This window comes from Amphiprion ocellaris, chromosome 19 (assembly GCF_022539595.1).
Source record: "Amphiprion ocellaris isolate individual 3 ecotype Okinawa chromosome 19, ASM2253959v1, whole genome shotgun sequence".
NCBI lineage: Eukaryota > Metazoa > Chordata > Actinopteri > Pomacentridae > Amphiprion > Amphiprion ocellaris.
Genome location: NC_072784.1, coordinates 27247940 through 27263611, shown reverse-complemented (window position 1 = coordinate 27263611; position 15672 = coordinate 27247940). Strand labels below are relative to the sequence as shown.

Below are 15672 nucleotides of genomic sequence, written 5' to 3'. Positions count from 1 at the left end.
TGCTCGGTTTGACTACTGACTCTTTAGATATCATTATAAACAGCACTGATGATAAACCGGAAGAGACACAGACTTGAAGCTTGTTTAACCCCATCAGTCACTCATATAAGCTTTAGAGTAGTGGTTTTGCATGAGTCAATGAAGTCAGAGGAGAGATAAATGTTCTACTCAGAAGATGGTTGACAAAACGAGAGGAAAAGGAGGAGGAGGAGGAGGAGGGAAAGAAGAAGAAGCTGACTTCAGCAACTCTTCTGATTTCCCGTCCTGCTGCTCTCCTCTTCCCTCTTCCTCCCAGGCTCTGCTTCTCTCTAATTAAAGAAAGAGGGGTTATAAATTAATGCCCGGAGAGGAGGGAGGATTCTCTTTATCGACTGGTCGAGCAGCAGAATGCTGAATCTTCCCGGATGTAATACCAGATATTACATGTATAGAATGCATAGAAAGCAGTGCATGTGTGTGTGTGTGTGTGTGTGTGTGTGTGTATGTGTGTGTGTGTGTTCATGACATGTGACAACGAGGCCAGTGGGAGGTTATGATGATAGGGCCTGTGGGATTACTGCGTCGTAACAAACAATGGGGTGAATCCTATCGCATCATCACCCTGCGACAGATTTAGAGCCGCTTGCTAATGAGATGACACTATGCCCCGTGTTTCTCTGCATCTTTTCAGTTTTTTATCCCAATAATCCCCCATTTTGCTTCATCTACTGCTCTTTCTGTTATCAATCTCAAGCCTCCTTTGTTGTTCTTTCTATCCCCCTCTTCATCTTTCTTTATCTTTGCTTTGAAAGGTTTTGCTCTTTTGTACCTACATGTCTTTCTCTCTGCTTTATCTATTTCACACTGTCTCTCTCTCACACTTTTTCTCTCGTACCCCGTTTTACCTACACACATTTATACACCCTCAAGTGCTACAGTCAACCAGAACCTGGCTGAATAAGTGAGAGAGCATCATAAAAGAATAAAAGAAAAACAAAGGTCAGGGCTCCTGCACCAATCACATTCTTGGTGCCAGTCTCACTGGGAGAGTTATCGTTGTGGCAAGCTGCATTATGGGAGAATGAGTTCCTAATAGCGTGGAGAAACCCATTCAGTCATAAAACAGTATCTGTCACTCCTGTCAGACAAAATTATGTCGGGAAAATGGATTCTGCCCTCCCTCTCCTGCACCCTACACTTGCTCTAAATGTGACTGTGAATGTGTGTGTGAGTGCGTGCGTGTGTGTGTGTTGTGTCTACTTGCATGTGTCAGGGTGCACGTGCACTGCCAATGTTTGTGTGTGAAAAACGAGGCCAGAGAGAAGGAGGATGACAGAGTGCAAGAGCAAGAGAAAACTGCATCCATTGATTTAGACGTATTTCCTTAAAGCAAAGCTCTTTTTATTAAGATTCACAGAATAGTGACGCCTGGATCGAAAACGTACGTGTGTGTGTGTGTGTGTGTGTGTGTGTGTGTGTTTGTGTGGGTGTATGCACATGGGCTTTTGTGTGCGTCTGCTCTCCATATTGTGATTCTCCAAGCACAAATCCCATGCTGTCTGTAATAATTATTTTGTGAACTGGCTGCTAACACCGCAGCAGTTCCTGAAGCAATTTACACACTCCATCTACTCGGCAGGAATAAAACATAACATCCTGGTTCTGATCGGTAAATATGCTTCTCTCATTCAGTTGGAGAAGTTATACTGTAACTCACGATGCAATTAAAATGTTTTGGATTTGAATGAGTGATGACATGATATTTAACCAAACATAAAGTTAAAAATACATTTTGATCAAACAAAAAGTGAAAATAGAATGCAAATATCTGCATAGGTGTAAATAATTCTCCAGAACTTTGCACGTAGTTACCAGTATGTTCTCTGCAGACCTGCAAGGTTTGTGTGTCTTCTGGTAAACATGGGCGATTGTAATAGAGAGAGCGCAAGATATGGAGGACACCTGATTAGAAAATCTGGCAAAATCACTTTAATATGCATTGTCAGCTAGATCCACGTCTCGTAGAATCTGTCGAACTCTGATAAAACACTATATAATGATCTGACAACAGCGGTTTGAAGTGATTCATTATTAACACATTATATTACAAAATGAGACTAAATTGTGATTATTAAATGTGATTACTGTGTGTGAATATTCCTTTTCAGTGGATACAGCTAGCATCAAGCTACACTCATCACAGTAAAGGTTAGATAGATCATACTGACTAATGTGTGGTCAATGCTCGGACATGTTATTTTATCAAATTGTTTTACTCTGTTCTCTGTAGAAAGTAAATTAGGACATAATGTCCTTTTCATATGAACTCAAGTGTCATAAACAGCACTCATTCTGGACATTAGTAATCTGAAGCATCAACATTGAGTTAGTGCTACATATTCTGATTCATATTTGCAATTCTACAGTTCTATAATTTCATGATTTACATGATAAAATGCACAACATGTTTTAAAAATCAAAGAGAAAGTCATTTAATACCGATAATTTGCTTAATTATTCACCTGTTTTAGGTAAATAATTAAGTAAAATATGTGTTAAATGAACATTTTGCAGAGGAATGCTATTTGCTTGCCATATATAAACAGATAAAGAATTTTAGTGCAAAAAGACAGAACGCATAAAGCACATCATGCACCATCTTTGCTTTCACACATTAATGTACCATGAGTGTCTAAGTATGCCACTCCTGCTTCTCTTCAGCTGTTATTCTATTTCTGTTACCGTATCTGTGCAGTTGTTCCAGCACATTTTACCCAGATGAAAGCCTAATTTTGCATAAATCCCTACACAGGTCCCAGACTCATCATTTAGTCAAATAGACCCACGTGACTTGCTGCAAACTGAGATTCTTTTGAATTAAACAGTTATTCATAGACGACTGCGTAACCATTAATAAATGTCCAAACAGCATCCAACCACTCAGGTGAAGCAATATTTGTAAGAAGCCTTAATTTAAAAATAACATCTATCATAATAATGGTAATTATAGTGTTTCAAGAGCCACATTAAAAGAAAATCTAATACAGTGAAATTCAAACTGAACAATATTAGATAAATTAGACCTTTCATAACACTTGGTGCTGCTAGAATGATTCTGCGTTACGTGATATTATCACACATTGAATAGTGCATAACATGTTGGTCGCTGAGAGGTGCAAATGCAAGTAAAATCATAGAATCATTCACTTCGATAGAAAACCAATGGCATATCATGTTTGTAACATCTTTGAGAAGTATAACGTATTGAGCTTTGAGAATTTTATAAAGTTCAAATTTGCTTGTTTGATCTACAAGGTGTTAGATGGACTTGCCCCGCGCCCCCACGTCTGATTTTCTTAAAACAAGGGTTCACAGCGGTTTCAGGAGCAGGGCCTCCTTTACAGGGGACTGTGAGGTTCCACACAGAAAAACAGTCTTTGGACAAAATGTTCCCTCTGTGAAGACCAGTAAGATCTGGAACAGTCTTCCACTCTCCATAAGGGAGTGTCCCACATTACCAACCTTCAAAACTCACCTTAAACAGTGGCCGAAAGAGAACCAGTCTTGTGACCATTGACCTTTACCTTCTTTGTGTAATTTTTGTAATGTGCTGTTATTGTGATCTATTGCCCTATGTTTGCTTGTTATTTTTTTGTTTGTTTGTTTGTTTCTTACCTGCCAAGGGACTGCGGATGTAAATTAGCATTGTTGCTATAATCCGGCGTATTTACATCTATTGCTGTCTAAATAGACGTTCATTAATGTCCCTATCTAATAAATAAATGAATAAATAAACATAACCAGTGGAATGTGTGTGCTGCAGAGAAGAGCAGGTGTGGATGCTTTGAAAACCTAAACACCTGTGGTGGGTTAAAAAAAAAAAAAAAAAAGAGCCTGCACATGCTGGTGGCTCAGTTCCACCTCTCTCTTCCTCCATGTTTTCTTCAGGTTCTCTTCTGTCTCTTTGTGCCTCCTTTTCTCGCGCTCATTTGCTCTCGATATCTCAGCCCATCCGTCTCCATCGCCTGCCCGTCTCCGTATCACTCTATATTGCTCTCCTCTCCCTGTGTCTACCTCCTGTGCCCCCAGGGAGACACATTTTATATTTTTAGTGCATCTCCATATTTTAGTGCAGTTACTGAATTTTTATCTCTTGATCATCAAGGAAGTCTCTCTCTCTCTCTCTTTCGGTGTGCTGCTGATTTCTGGTGCATGGGTGGGACAGCAGCACCAGAGACAGAGTAAGAGAGAGAGAAGCTCCCAATTATGTTTCCACTTTGGGTCTCTGTGTCTCTCTCGCTTTCAGTCTCTTGCTCTGCACCACAGTGAAGTTGTACTGATCAATTTCACAGGCGCTCTGTTTACAACGGCACTCTCTACCTCTCCTCAGCACACCAACAAAAGGGTCTTGTGCGAGAGAGTGTGTGCGTCAGTATGAAATATGAAAAAGCCAGTCTAAAAGATTGGGTGGAGGTTGTGCGGATTGCGGCAAACTAAACTGCATACTGTAACGTGCACACACACATGGATGTGACCTGAATAACAACCAGAGTGGTTGCAGCACAAGTCTCCAGAAGAGTGTTTCTGTCGATAACCACTGCTGAACGGTAAGCGTAGGCACGCACACACATAAGAGCAATGACCCCTTGCCGCCCCAATAACGGAGGTCTCAGGTTTTGATTAACTGTGGTTTGAGGTGCTATCAGAGACCACAACACCAGAGTACACAGATTATCAGGCTAGGAGAAGTAGGGTAGGAGAGAGAAAGGAAGAACCACAAGTGAAGAGGAATGGCAAAAGGAAAAGGAAAGGACGGTGATGGTAGAAACTCTACGTTTCTTACATATCCAAATCTTCCCTTTATCCACACCTCTGTCTTTTCCTCATCTTTCTCCCAAACTTGTCCTTTCAGCCTCACCCACTCTGAAGTATGAGCTATCGGGGCATTTAAGCAAGAACGAGGCAGCCAGACATAGGTATAAAGATACATGGCTGCCATTTAAAATCCATTAAAATGGCAGGAATGCTCAGGCATTTCCAGTGGCCATTCTTTGTAGAAGGATCCTCGCATTAACCAGTTAAAGAAATCCATAAGCTTGTTGGTAATTGAGCTCATTGATCAACTAAGTGCTGTATGATGAGACAGAGGTAGCATTTTCAATACTGTGTTTAGCGCTTATCGCCACTTCTGGTTTTGCACTGCATTTCCCTGCGGTGACTTGTCGATGGAAGATTGTGGGAAGCACTTCAGAGTCTTTTTGTTCCTTTTGAATTCTAAAAATGTTCACGATTTTGGCAGGTAAATATCAGCTAGTATGGGGTTATCACAATTTTTTGGGTTTTGCTGTGTGAATTCACAGATATGCAAAAGAAATCGCAGAATAACATGCTATAGCAGTCATAAAAAATCAACTAAGAACAGAAACACCAGAGGGCCAAACCACAAGGAAAGTTTAACACAGTCAGGCTTTCTTTTTCTAATTCAGCTTGACAAAACCTAAAACCCAATCAGAGATAATTGCTATCACAGCAATGATTATACAATTTCTCTGTTACCTCAGGCTTTATCTACCAAGCTCTGTCCTGATGCACATAAAATGGGGGTGTTGAACCTGTAGTGTGACTTTTTTCTGCACAGAATGGACTAATGGTGTGTTGCCTACTTCAGTCAACTATTGCTAATGATGAAAGAGAGGAACTCTGAAAGAAAAGTCAGTCGTATGTTAATATATGTATTTACCCATCAATGCAGCTGCTTATTTCTAACATGACAGTTGCACATTAAAGCTGTTAAAATTCAAACTTCATTCATTTATACATGTATTGAAGAAGTGCATTTAGGTTTAACACTGTCCTATAATGAAGGATAACACTTTAAGCTAAATTATCGTTATTGATTGAATAGTCTCAGTTAAAAAAAAAATACCAATAGACCAATAGAGTTGCAGTATGTGCTGTGTAAAACAGACTTGGCAGCTAATTAGGACTGCATGGGTTCATTCACTGACATAACAGCATACAGCTCAACGGATTTGCATATAGAATGTATTCACTTAGCCAGGAATCAGGAAACAAATTGGTGAAAGGGAGACACTTCTTACAGTTGATTTATATTCATAATTCTGATCAGAACCTTTTCCGCAGCAGGTGAGCTGTGCAGTTGCCATGGTGATCGAGTCAGGTTAAAAGAGAGACACCACTGTGACATTGAAAACTCTGACTTTAGGCTGAACATACCTGGCTAATCTTGCTTCATAGTGCTCCCCTCAGGGCTAGAACTAGACTACAAGTACCGAGTTCAAATTCCCTTGAACCAGCAAAAAATCAGGCACATCAGGTCACATCTTATTCCTCCTTTCACATTTAAATTACAACCAGAAATGTTGTGTGCACAAGAGGCAACAACAAGAAAAGAAAAACACTAGATACAACCATCACGCTCTGCTAGTGTTGCAAAACACATCGATTGGCTGTAACAAGTTGTTGTCTAATTATCTTTACTTCATTATTCTCACCATCGCTGCATTCCAGTCCCTGTATGTCTGTTTCTATAACTGTGTCCACTCCAGTCCAGGAGTTTGTGTTTGTGTAGAAACAGGTGTGCATGGACTGGAGTAGGAAAGAAATGTGGAGCAAAGGAAAAGCAGAAGAGAGCTGCAACAAAAAAAAAGCAGTAGAGACTCACACTGAACTGGAAGGAAACAATTGCACATAAATCAGGTAAATAAGATGAATTCTTTTCTTTTTGGGGGTCAGTGGTTGATTGCTCTGGACTGCACTTTCACCTTTACAGTGCAATGTATGTTACTTACAGTTTCAACGGGATGGACTCATATGCATATAACATGCACTGACATGCATGTGCGGTCGGATCGGCTGCCAAAACATAGAATGGAGAAGCTTATCTTAAAACAAACACAGGAGGAGCATGACTTTATTTTCCTCTGGATGCTATTATTCCACCACATCTTTAAACCACAGACTGTTGTTGATAACTGCAAAATCAAAGCTAGTTTTATGTTCGACATCTCATATATTTTCATACATTTACAAAATTCTATGTGAAACTGAAAGGTTCATTTTTATTTCTCTGATTGCAAACCCTACACTGTCAGAAATGGCAAAGATTACGGTTTAAGCTAAGTTTCCTAAAAAAAAAAACAAAAACGTCTATTTCTAAATGTTCAGTATAAAAAAAACAGACACCAACCCAGACACACACATCTGACGTAGATCCTACCTTCTCCCACTCTCTCTCCTTGTTGAGAACAATGACCACCAGCTTTGGGTTTTCCTGGTAGCCGTCCTCTGTGAAAGACAAGTCTCTGCCATCCCATGTCACATTCATCATGTACCTGAGAGAGGAAGGAGCAGATGATGAGCAACAGTATTGCAGAGGGGGAAAAGAAGAAAGAGAGATGAGGTAGAAAGGGAGAGAGGGGAATTATGGAAAAATCAGTGGATGAGAAAAGGAAAGAAATGAATGGTGGTGATGAGAAACAGAGGGAAAAGGAAATTGAATTACACTAGCATGTGAAAAAGTCAATTTACAATCTACTAGTGTTATAATCCTAAAATATTAACACGGGCTCTTTTGTATTGGAAGTCACATTTGATTCACATGGATTGGACTGTGATTACATTCTAGAAACAACTCGTATGAACAGAGTCGGAGCGTAATATTGAGGTATTCTACAAATAGAAAGAGTGTCATACCAGAATTAGAATGTCGTCAGCATGGTATTAGTGTGCGTGTACAACAAAATGAGATATCTGTTGCTTATAGCTCTGCAAACAGTCATAAAAAATTACATGAAGGGAAAAAAAAGAGAGTGACACGACCTAAAGCCATAGTCTGTACACACACACACACACACACACACACACACACACACACACACACACTGTAATGAGTGACCCATATGGCAGGTCACATTAGCTAAGATGGAGGGCAGTGGGAAGATATTCTTGGGTCCACACAGCCTCCACATTAATCATTGCTGTCCTTCCCCACTCTGTCTCCCTCAGTCCTTCTGTCAGCGGTCATGTACAACACGGCAGAGTCTTTTCTTCCTCCTCTGCTCCATTCTGGGGCTGGACGACAGGGCAAACTTCTAAATGGAGCACGGAACCACGTGAGGCTTTGTTGAAAAGCCACAGCGGATTGCTGCAGGTGAGGTGTTTCATGCTGTGTGGGACATTGTGTGGGGGAAATGCTGCAGTGTGAAACCGTTCACGGAAAAAAAAAAGGGATTTTTTTGGCTTAGATCAGATCGAAGAAAAAAAAAGGCCAACAACTGCTCAAATCCTCCTTCTCTTTTCCACTATATAACATTGTTTATGTAATTCTTGGAATGTCTGAACCTGCAAAAATGTATTATTTAATTCAAAATATTGGATGACAAGGTTTAATAATGTGTTTCTTTATATTTTTCTTTTAGAAAAACTTGCATTATGAAACACAATACATATTAACCAACACATGGTCACCCAGATAAAACTGTAATTGTCAAGTTACTAAATTCCTTTTCTAAGTTGTTATCGACTAAAATAAATGCATGTTATACAGAGCAGCAGTCTTCATATAGTAATACTGAGTCATACGGATAGTGATAGTGAAAAAGACTGTGTAGTTCAACTGCTTGTGTGGTGACATTTCATGATACCAATACACCTTTTTACATTGCTGTTGGTAACACAGACACACAACGGTACAACCAGAGGCAAGAGGATTGAGTTGTAATTAAAATATTCATATTTTAAGCAGTATTAACTCCTTGAACCCCAAATAATTTTGCTGGTGGAATCGAAAGGTATGTTCTCTTAAGAAAAAAAGCCAAAATTCCACCATTTGTCAGAGCCAGAAACTGCAAAAACGGAAACAATTGCAAGATTTTCAACTTCCAACAGTCCCTGAATTACTCATTTGTGACATGGGATTGTACCAAAAAAAAAACAAATTTAACCTTAAAATCGTGACATTTAATCAAAGAAATTCCACTTTTTATCATACAAAATGCCAAAAACCTACCATTTATCACAACTGATAGGCATTTTATTATTATTTTTTTTATAACTTATGGCCTTATAACTCTGTTACTCTGCGCAGAAATCTTTTTTTTTTGTTACCATAGAGGTGCAAAACTCTATATTGCAGTGGAAAATTAGCATACAGTGAATTAAAATGTAACTTGAACAAAGATATGCCTGGAACTGCTTGGTGTTCAGATGGTTATGTCCTTTTTGTGTTTTGGAACCAAATGTCTGGAAGAGATGCAGAAACACTCACACACTATTATACAAACACACATGGAAAATAATTCCAGCTATTGACCATTCTGTAGGTTCAACTCAAACAGCCTCTCAGACTAAAGCAAATCCTCAGATGAAAACATTCTTGATAATTCTGACTCATAAAGCAGTCAGTTTAAAAAAAAGTCAAGCTTACAGCAGCTAGAATTCCCTCCTTTACATTAAGTTTTTCAAACTGCTGGTCAGATCAGGTCTGTGTTTGTCCTATACTGATGTCACATCTTCACATGAAAATCTAAATTAACCATCTTTCTGCTATAATAACAAACAAATATGTCAAACAGAACACAGACAGAAGTGGCAGATTGTGTGTGTGTACGGGTGTGTGTTTGCTAATATGTTTGGGAGGACGCCCAATGAGCAGGTGGACCTGACAGGGTGTTGCTAGGATACACCACATCCTAAAGTGTATACGCCGGAAAATGACCCACAACAGCCCCCAAACGGACATCCCTGCACACAGACAGAAAACGCCGACAATCGCTTTGCCCACCTCGACAATTTCTCCACCTAATGTTTCCTCTTCCCCTGTAGCACAGAGATCATAGTCCAATTTCTCTCACTTTCCAGCCTCTATTATTTCAGTAATCTCCCTATTCATCTGGGGGAGGTGGGGAGACAGCAAAGATGGAGCACCCAAAAAAAAAAAAAAGATGAGAGAGATGGAGAGAGAAATATGACGAGGATTAAGCCTCGACAGAGTTAGGACAAAAATAGCTTCTGTGTTATTTTTTACACCTTTACTCGTATTTTTGGAGTAAAAACGGGGTTTGTGGTGAAGGCAGATGGGGTGCACTGCAGAAGAGTTAACCAACACTGCAAATGCACTGCAGCAAAGCAAATAAGAGCATGCACTGCATTACAGCTGCAAGCGCCAGATTCTCTCTGTTTATGCTGCTTTCTTAACCCTTTGCGCACTGAGCAAAAAAAGGACTAATATTTCTGTTACCAAAAAAAAAAAAAAATTACTTTTCCAAATATACTGGCAATTTTCCTCCCAGCACTTCCCTGACTGTCATTTTCTCTAACAAAATGCTCTCAAGACACAAGATCTATAAGCTCAAGTGCTCACTTATTCTCAGTGTCTCTGGATCTCCCCAAGTTTATAAAAGGTTTACATTGTGATAAGACACTTTATCTGAAGAGGCTTCACCGCAGGGGGAGAAGACTCTCTACAAAGATGTTCAGATGAACTGTACGACGCTGTGTGTTTAAGATAGAGACATTTATCCTTGCTAAGACAAGGACCAGTCAAAGCAATGATGTATACTGTCAGAGCACTCATGATCTATGGAGCACGCAGACACATACACAAGTGCTCTTCCTGTGAGAGATACAGGAGGAAGTCTGGGGAAAAAAATAAAAAGGTGGAGAAGCTGCTATCGATGCTGATTTAGGTCTTTTAAGAATCCCCAAGGGAGGGGAGTCATTTGAAAACATGCCTCAAGCCTCTGGTGGCGTGTGTTAAGTACGACATGACAGATGGCTGGAAAAGGTGAATCAGATGCTGTGCTGTCTGATTTCTCCTCTTGTGTGAAGTTATTATTCTGTGTGAGTTTTACACTAACAATCACATTTAGTCTTTTCTAAGCTCGTTGTTGAAAATGCAACACATGTCCACAAATTTACTACAGCAGGATTTCCTTTGTTGCACAAAATAGGATTTATGCGCACATCGGCTTGGGATCCTTCTCGCCGTAGTTCAGTTTTAATATTGTGGATTTTCAGCAACATGGAAATGAAGTTTGAGGACAGCACAATATTTTTCACACAGCACCTTTCATAGATAAACTGTCCCTCTGCTGAAAAATGAATAACCATCTTGTATGATGGGATTTGATTTAATTTGCATGGCTATTGGCCAAATTCTCCTCATACATTTTGATTATCTGTTCCATCTCTCTTCATCTCTGCCCTCAGAGAATTCAAACCAAAATGTGGAACTATTCACTATGTCAAAAAAGCACTGACTAAATGTCTGGTTTGTTTTAGGAAATGCAAGTGACTTCACTCCATATACTTAAGACAGCATGGCAGTCATAGTTAGCCTTAGCAGATCAGCAGATTTCCTTGAATTTTTGTCATGTGTTTGTTGCAGCCGATTGGCTCCCTAGATGCTCGGAGATAGCGAGAATTTTTTGCTTTTTAAATAATCAAGTTAATGAAAACAATTTATTTTGACACATTTTAAAACGACACATGTTGAATAAAGTGACTTTGACAAAATACAATAATAGTAAGCTTAGATTTGGTAAATTATCATCACACAAGATTAGTTCAAGGACCATCAGGAAGTTCACAATCTGTCAATTCTTCTCTTTTCACAATTCCTGGCTCTAAGACATTGTGTAATTTGAGGGATTTTCCAAAAACAGCATAACTTTCAAAGCCACCGGCAAGTTAAGTGTGCTTTCAGTTAAACTTTAAAACTCTATTTCTCATTTTTATGCCGTTACTGCTGTCTGCCTTTGTAAGGTTGTGCTCTGTTTTTCATAACAGACTTTCAAAAAGCTTTGCCTCTAATCAGCATTTGTTAACTGAGCTCCTCCCTCAGCCCACTAGAGAATGTTGTGCTTTCACAGTGCTGTATAAAATGCACACCCACCACTGCCAAATGGACACTTCAGTCTAAGCATCAGGTACTTGAACTACAATTAGCTCATTGTTATCTGCCTTTGCTTTGCAGTCATCAGCTCATCTCATCAATATTACAATCAGAGTCCCTGCGTATCTCATGTACACAGTTGTTTTGTTAAAAAATGAGTCAGTCCCTCCCTCATGCAGACTCTTACCTGCAAGGCAAGCTAACACTTAAGCTGACAATAGAGAATTGAGGCCCAAAATGACTTTGTGATTGCAAATACGCTCAGTTATGCCCACATGTACACAAATGTATTAGCTACTTTGTCTATCACAACATTTTCAGCACTTTCTCCTGTCCTTCTTCTCTATTTGGATCCATAATGTGGTGTGTCCTAAATATCAGATTTTGATGCATTAAAAAATGTGTTTTTAGTGTGTCAAAAATGCATTTTTGCTTGCTCGCTTGTAATAACATGACAGCAATTTGAACACAGCGACAGTTACATAGAGAAACTGAGGCATGCCGGCCCTTTACACACAGTAGTTCATGTCATGTGTACACCCTTCCATAAGTGACAGTGTGTAGGAATATTCCCCATCTAGTCAAATATGCTGTGAGATCAAATGTTGCCAGTGTTCATCCCAACTCACAAGAGACCTGCAAGCATACATTTACATGTACATTTATTAATAGATAAACACACATCCATGTTGTTAGCGAGTGAGGATGCAGTAATGGAATATGCATTAGCAGCTGAGTGACGGGCATGTTGAGCATTACTGTCTCCAAGCCTTGCATTTTACAACTGGAGCATCCAAATAGAAGTGTTAACATGTATTCTAAAAGCTCGACTGTGTGGTTGCATCCTCTCAACTAATGTAAAGTCCGTCAGCAGATGACAGGCATCTTTTAAAATTCTCAGCTGTATTGCGTTGTGTAAGTACAAGCTTTTCCCCTTTTCCACAGCTCAAATGACAGCTGCCCCAGGACTCAGTATGTGTATGCGCGTACATGTGCATGTTTTCTGAGTCCTGACCCTCATATATCAGGGCCACAGAGTGAAATTACCTGTCAGAACAAACTACTACCGCCATGACTTTCCTGCGCACACACTCTCACACTGATAACTATGTGCTAAAGTCTTTTAAGGCACACTGTTCACCACAGCAAGGTGAGCAGTACACTGTAAATCTGTCATGACAGAACGTTCTCTTCAGGGGAGATATTTCTCTTGTTTCCAACATGCACGCACACAGTCGCAGACACACACAAACTCACACATGCACACACCATATTTTACGGGGAGCACAAGTTGTCACTTTGGTCTGATCGCTGCACTGGCCAGCGCTCTTAGTTGGTCATTTGTCTCCTCTTTTTTTATTTAATTTTATTTTTCTATTCCTCTGCAAAACATATTCATCTTGCATGTGTCAGAGTGGATTTATCATCACAGCTGTCACAAGCACAACAGTGAGTGAGGTAAAACTTCAGCGAAAAGACACGCTAGTCACTGCAGTCTGTTCTATCATTCCAGGACTAACTATTAATATTATTCGCATCAAAACAAGTTTTGTTGAATTGCGACGTGTTTTTGGCTCGCTTAATGCTGCGAGCTGCTTCCACTGTAAATCAAATTCTTGTCACAATCGTAGCTGAGCTTGAGAGGCGCTCGAGCAAAGAAACAATAAATTTCAAAGTCAATGCTAGCTGAATGCATATAAGATAATGCCTAAAACAACACCCAGTGAATAAATAAGAAGAAGCCTGGGGTAAAATACTGCGACCCACTTAAAATACTGCAATACGTGCTGCACATTTGTACGTACAGCCCATCTGCCCACCTTTTTATGTGTGTGTGTGTGTGTGTGTGTGTGTGTGTGTGTGTGTGTGTGTGTGTGTGTGTGTGCTGACCATGTCCTCCTATCTCCCCTGACAGCCGCTGATGGTCTAACAACCCACACTGGCCCATCGCCCCGACCCAGCCTTGACCAATCGTGTTTTTCATGTCGTGGCCCTGAAGCCCTATTGGCTGAGCTCTCTCACCCACAACAGAGCCATCTGTGGGCACTCATCACCTGGGTAACAACCTGAGGCAGCAGAGCGCACTGGCAGTACAGTCAGCTGGCTTCAGATATTTGGTCCTTTTCATTGCTTTATCTGTGTCTTCCTGACAAAACAAGAGATGTATTAGTGTGAATTGGTACTTGAAGTCCTGTTGAGGTTATTAGAGCAGCACAATTAGTCATGCAGGTTGGAGTGGGGGCTCATAAATGTGTCTGTGACTACTGGAATTTTCTGTACACAGAGAGAGGCAGCAATGAGGAAAACTGGTGGAGCAGATTTCAGATTGAAGGTAGTGTCTTGTTTGCCCAGATAAGCAGGTGCCGAGTAATGTTAGCCATATAAAACCAAAAAAGTTTCTGCTTGATTTATTAAAGAGTTGCATGAAAACGTCTCAGGCAGATTAAAATGTGTAGACAGTCCAGGCAAGATGACCTCTAAGAAAAAAAAAAGTGAGAGATCAAACTTGATTTACTAAACTAGTATGAGTTTAGCTGAGAAAATAACCAAGTCTTGATCTAATCTAGGACTCTAAATGTGTCTGTTGATCTCTTTTTGAGTTTTTTCCCCTCTTATTCAGTCTCTGTTCCTGCACTTAGTCTGTCATTCTAAAGTTAATACTATGCAAACTTTTGAGATAGGTTAAAAAACAATGAGTAAGCTCTCAGAAAAAACAGTGGATGAGTTGTTCTTCAATCCTCTGAACTCTAAAACTCACTGGGAGGTTTAAAATGCATGCAAGTATTTTTATTTTTGTTCTAATCACCAGGACTACACAATTTACCAGAGCCAGAAACTGTAAAAACATCAAATTTCTAATGGTCCTTGAACTACTCATCCGTGATATACCATTCAGATGGAAGAATTAACCAAATCTGAGCTTTCATGATATTTCATCCAAATCATTTTGATCTACAAGTCTCTATTTAAAAAATGCCACAAAATGAACTGTTCAGGCTGACCAGATTCTGTAAAAAAAATAAAAATTCTGCACTCCACAGCAGAACCAATAAGCCATGACCGACTCAGCTGCAACCAACAGTCACATGGCAAAAATTCAGGGAGTATTTGGCTGAACTGCAGGCCGTGTTTACACAGAGCACATAGGAGACTTTTTTTTTTGTAAAATGTGAAGAAATTCAATTTTTTTCTCATAATTTTCTCACAGAGCAAAAAATACATTTTGGAGCTCTCTCTACTTCTAGTTGTGATTGTGCTCTTTCCATAGAGTTGCAGGACTTTTTAACTCGGTTAAAAAAACTGTGATTAAAAATGTGACAAGAGCAAGAAACGGCAAGAAACTGCTTGAAATTCAGAAGGTTAATTCAAGGTTGTTATTATTATTATGATTTCATCCAAGAAATAAGTAAACTGAAGAATAATGGCAGGATTATTATGTAGATTTCCACTCTGGATCATTTTGGATAAAATATTACAATGACATACTGAGTTTGACATAATGACGGGTAGACTGTTAAATACCAAACACATCCATATGCCTTTTTGTGTTGCTAAATTTCTTCACAATCATTTCCCAGACTGAACATTTACATTTTCAGACCAGTCACCAAGGAGACGGACACAAACACTTCTGATTTTGGCTTTTTGAAATGCATTTTGGAATCAAATTTTGTCATTTAGACATAAGAATCTTAATTTCACACATCATTATGTTAGATATATAAAAAACAATATTGGGATGTAAACACAGGTTGTGTGTGTCTCTCTCCCTCCTC

At 39.6% G+C, this 15672-nt stretch overlaps 1 protein-coding gene across 1 annotated transcript in view; it reads right to left on the bottom strand.

Moving 5' to 3' along the window:
• grin2aa (glutamate receptor, ionotropic, N-methyl D-aspartate 2A, a) overlaps nt 1–15672 on the bottom strand; it is a 176778-nt gene that overhangs the window by 33207 nt on the left and 127899 nt on the right. Inside the window, exon 5 of the mRNA XM_023272532.3 lies at nt 7220–7334. Coding sequence (XP_023128300.2) covers nt 7220–7334 — 115 coding nt within the window. The remainder of the gene's footprint in view (nt 1–7219; nt 7335–15672) is intronic.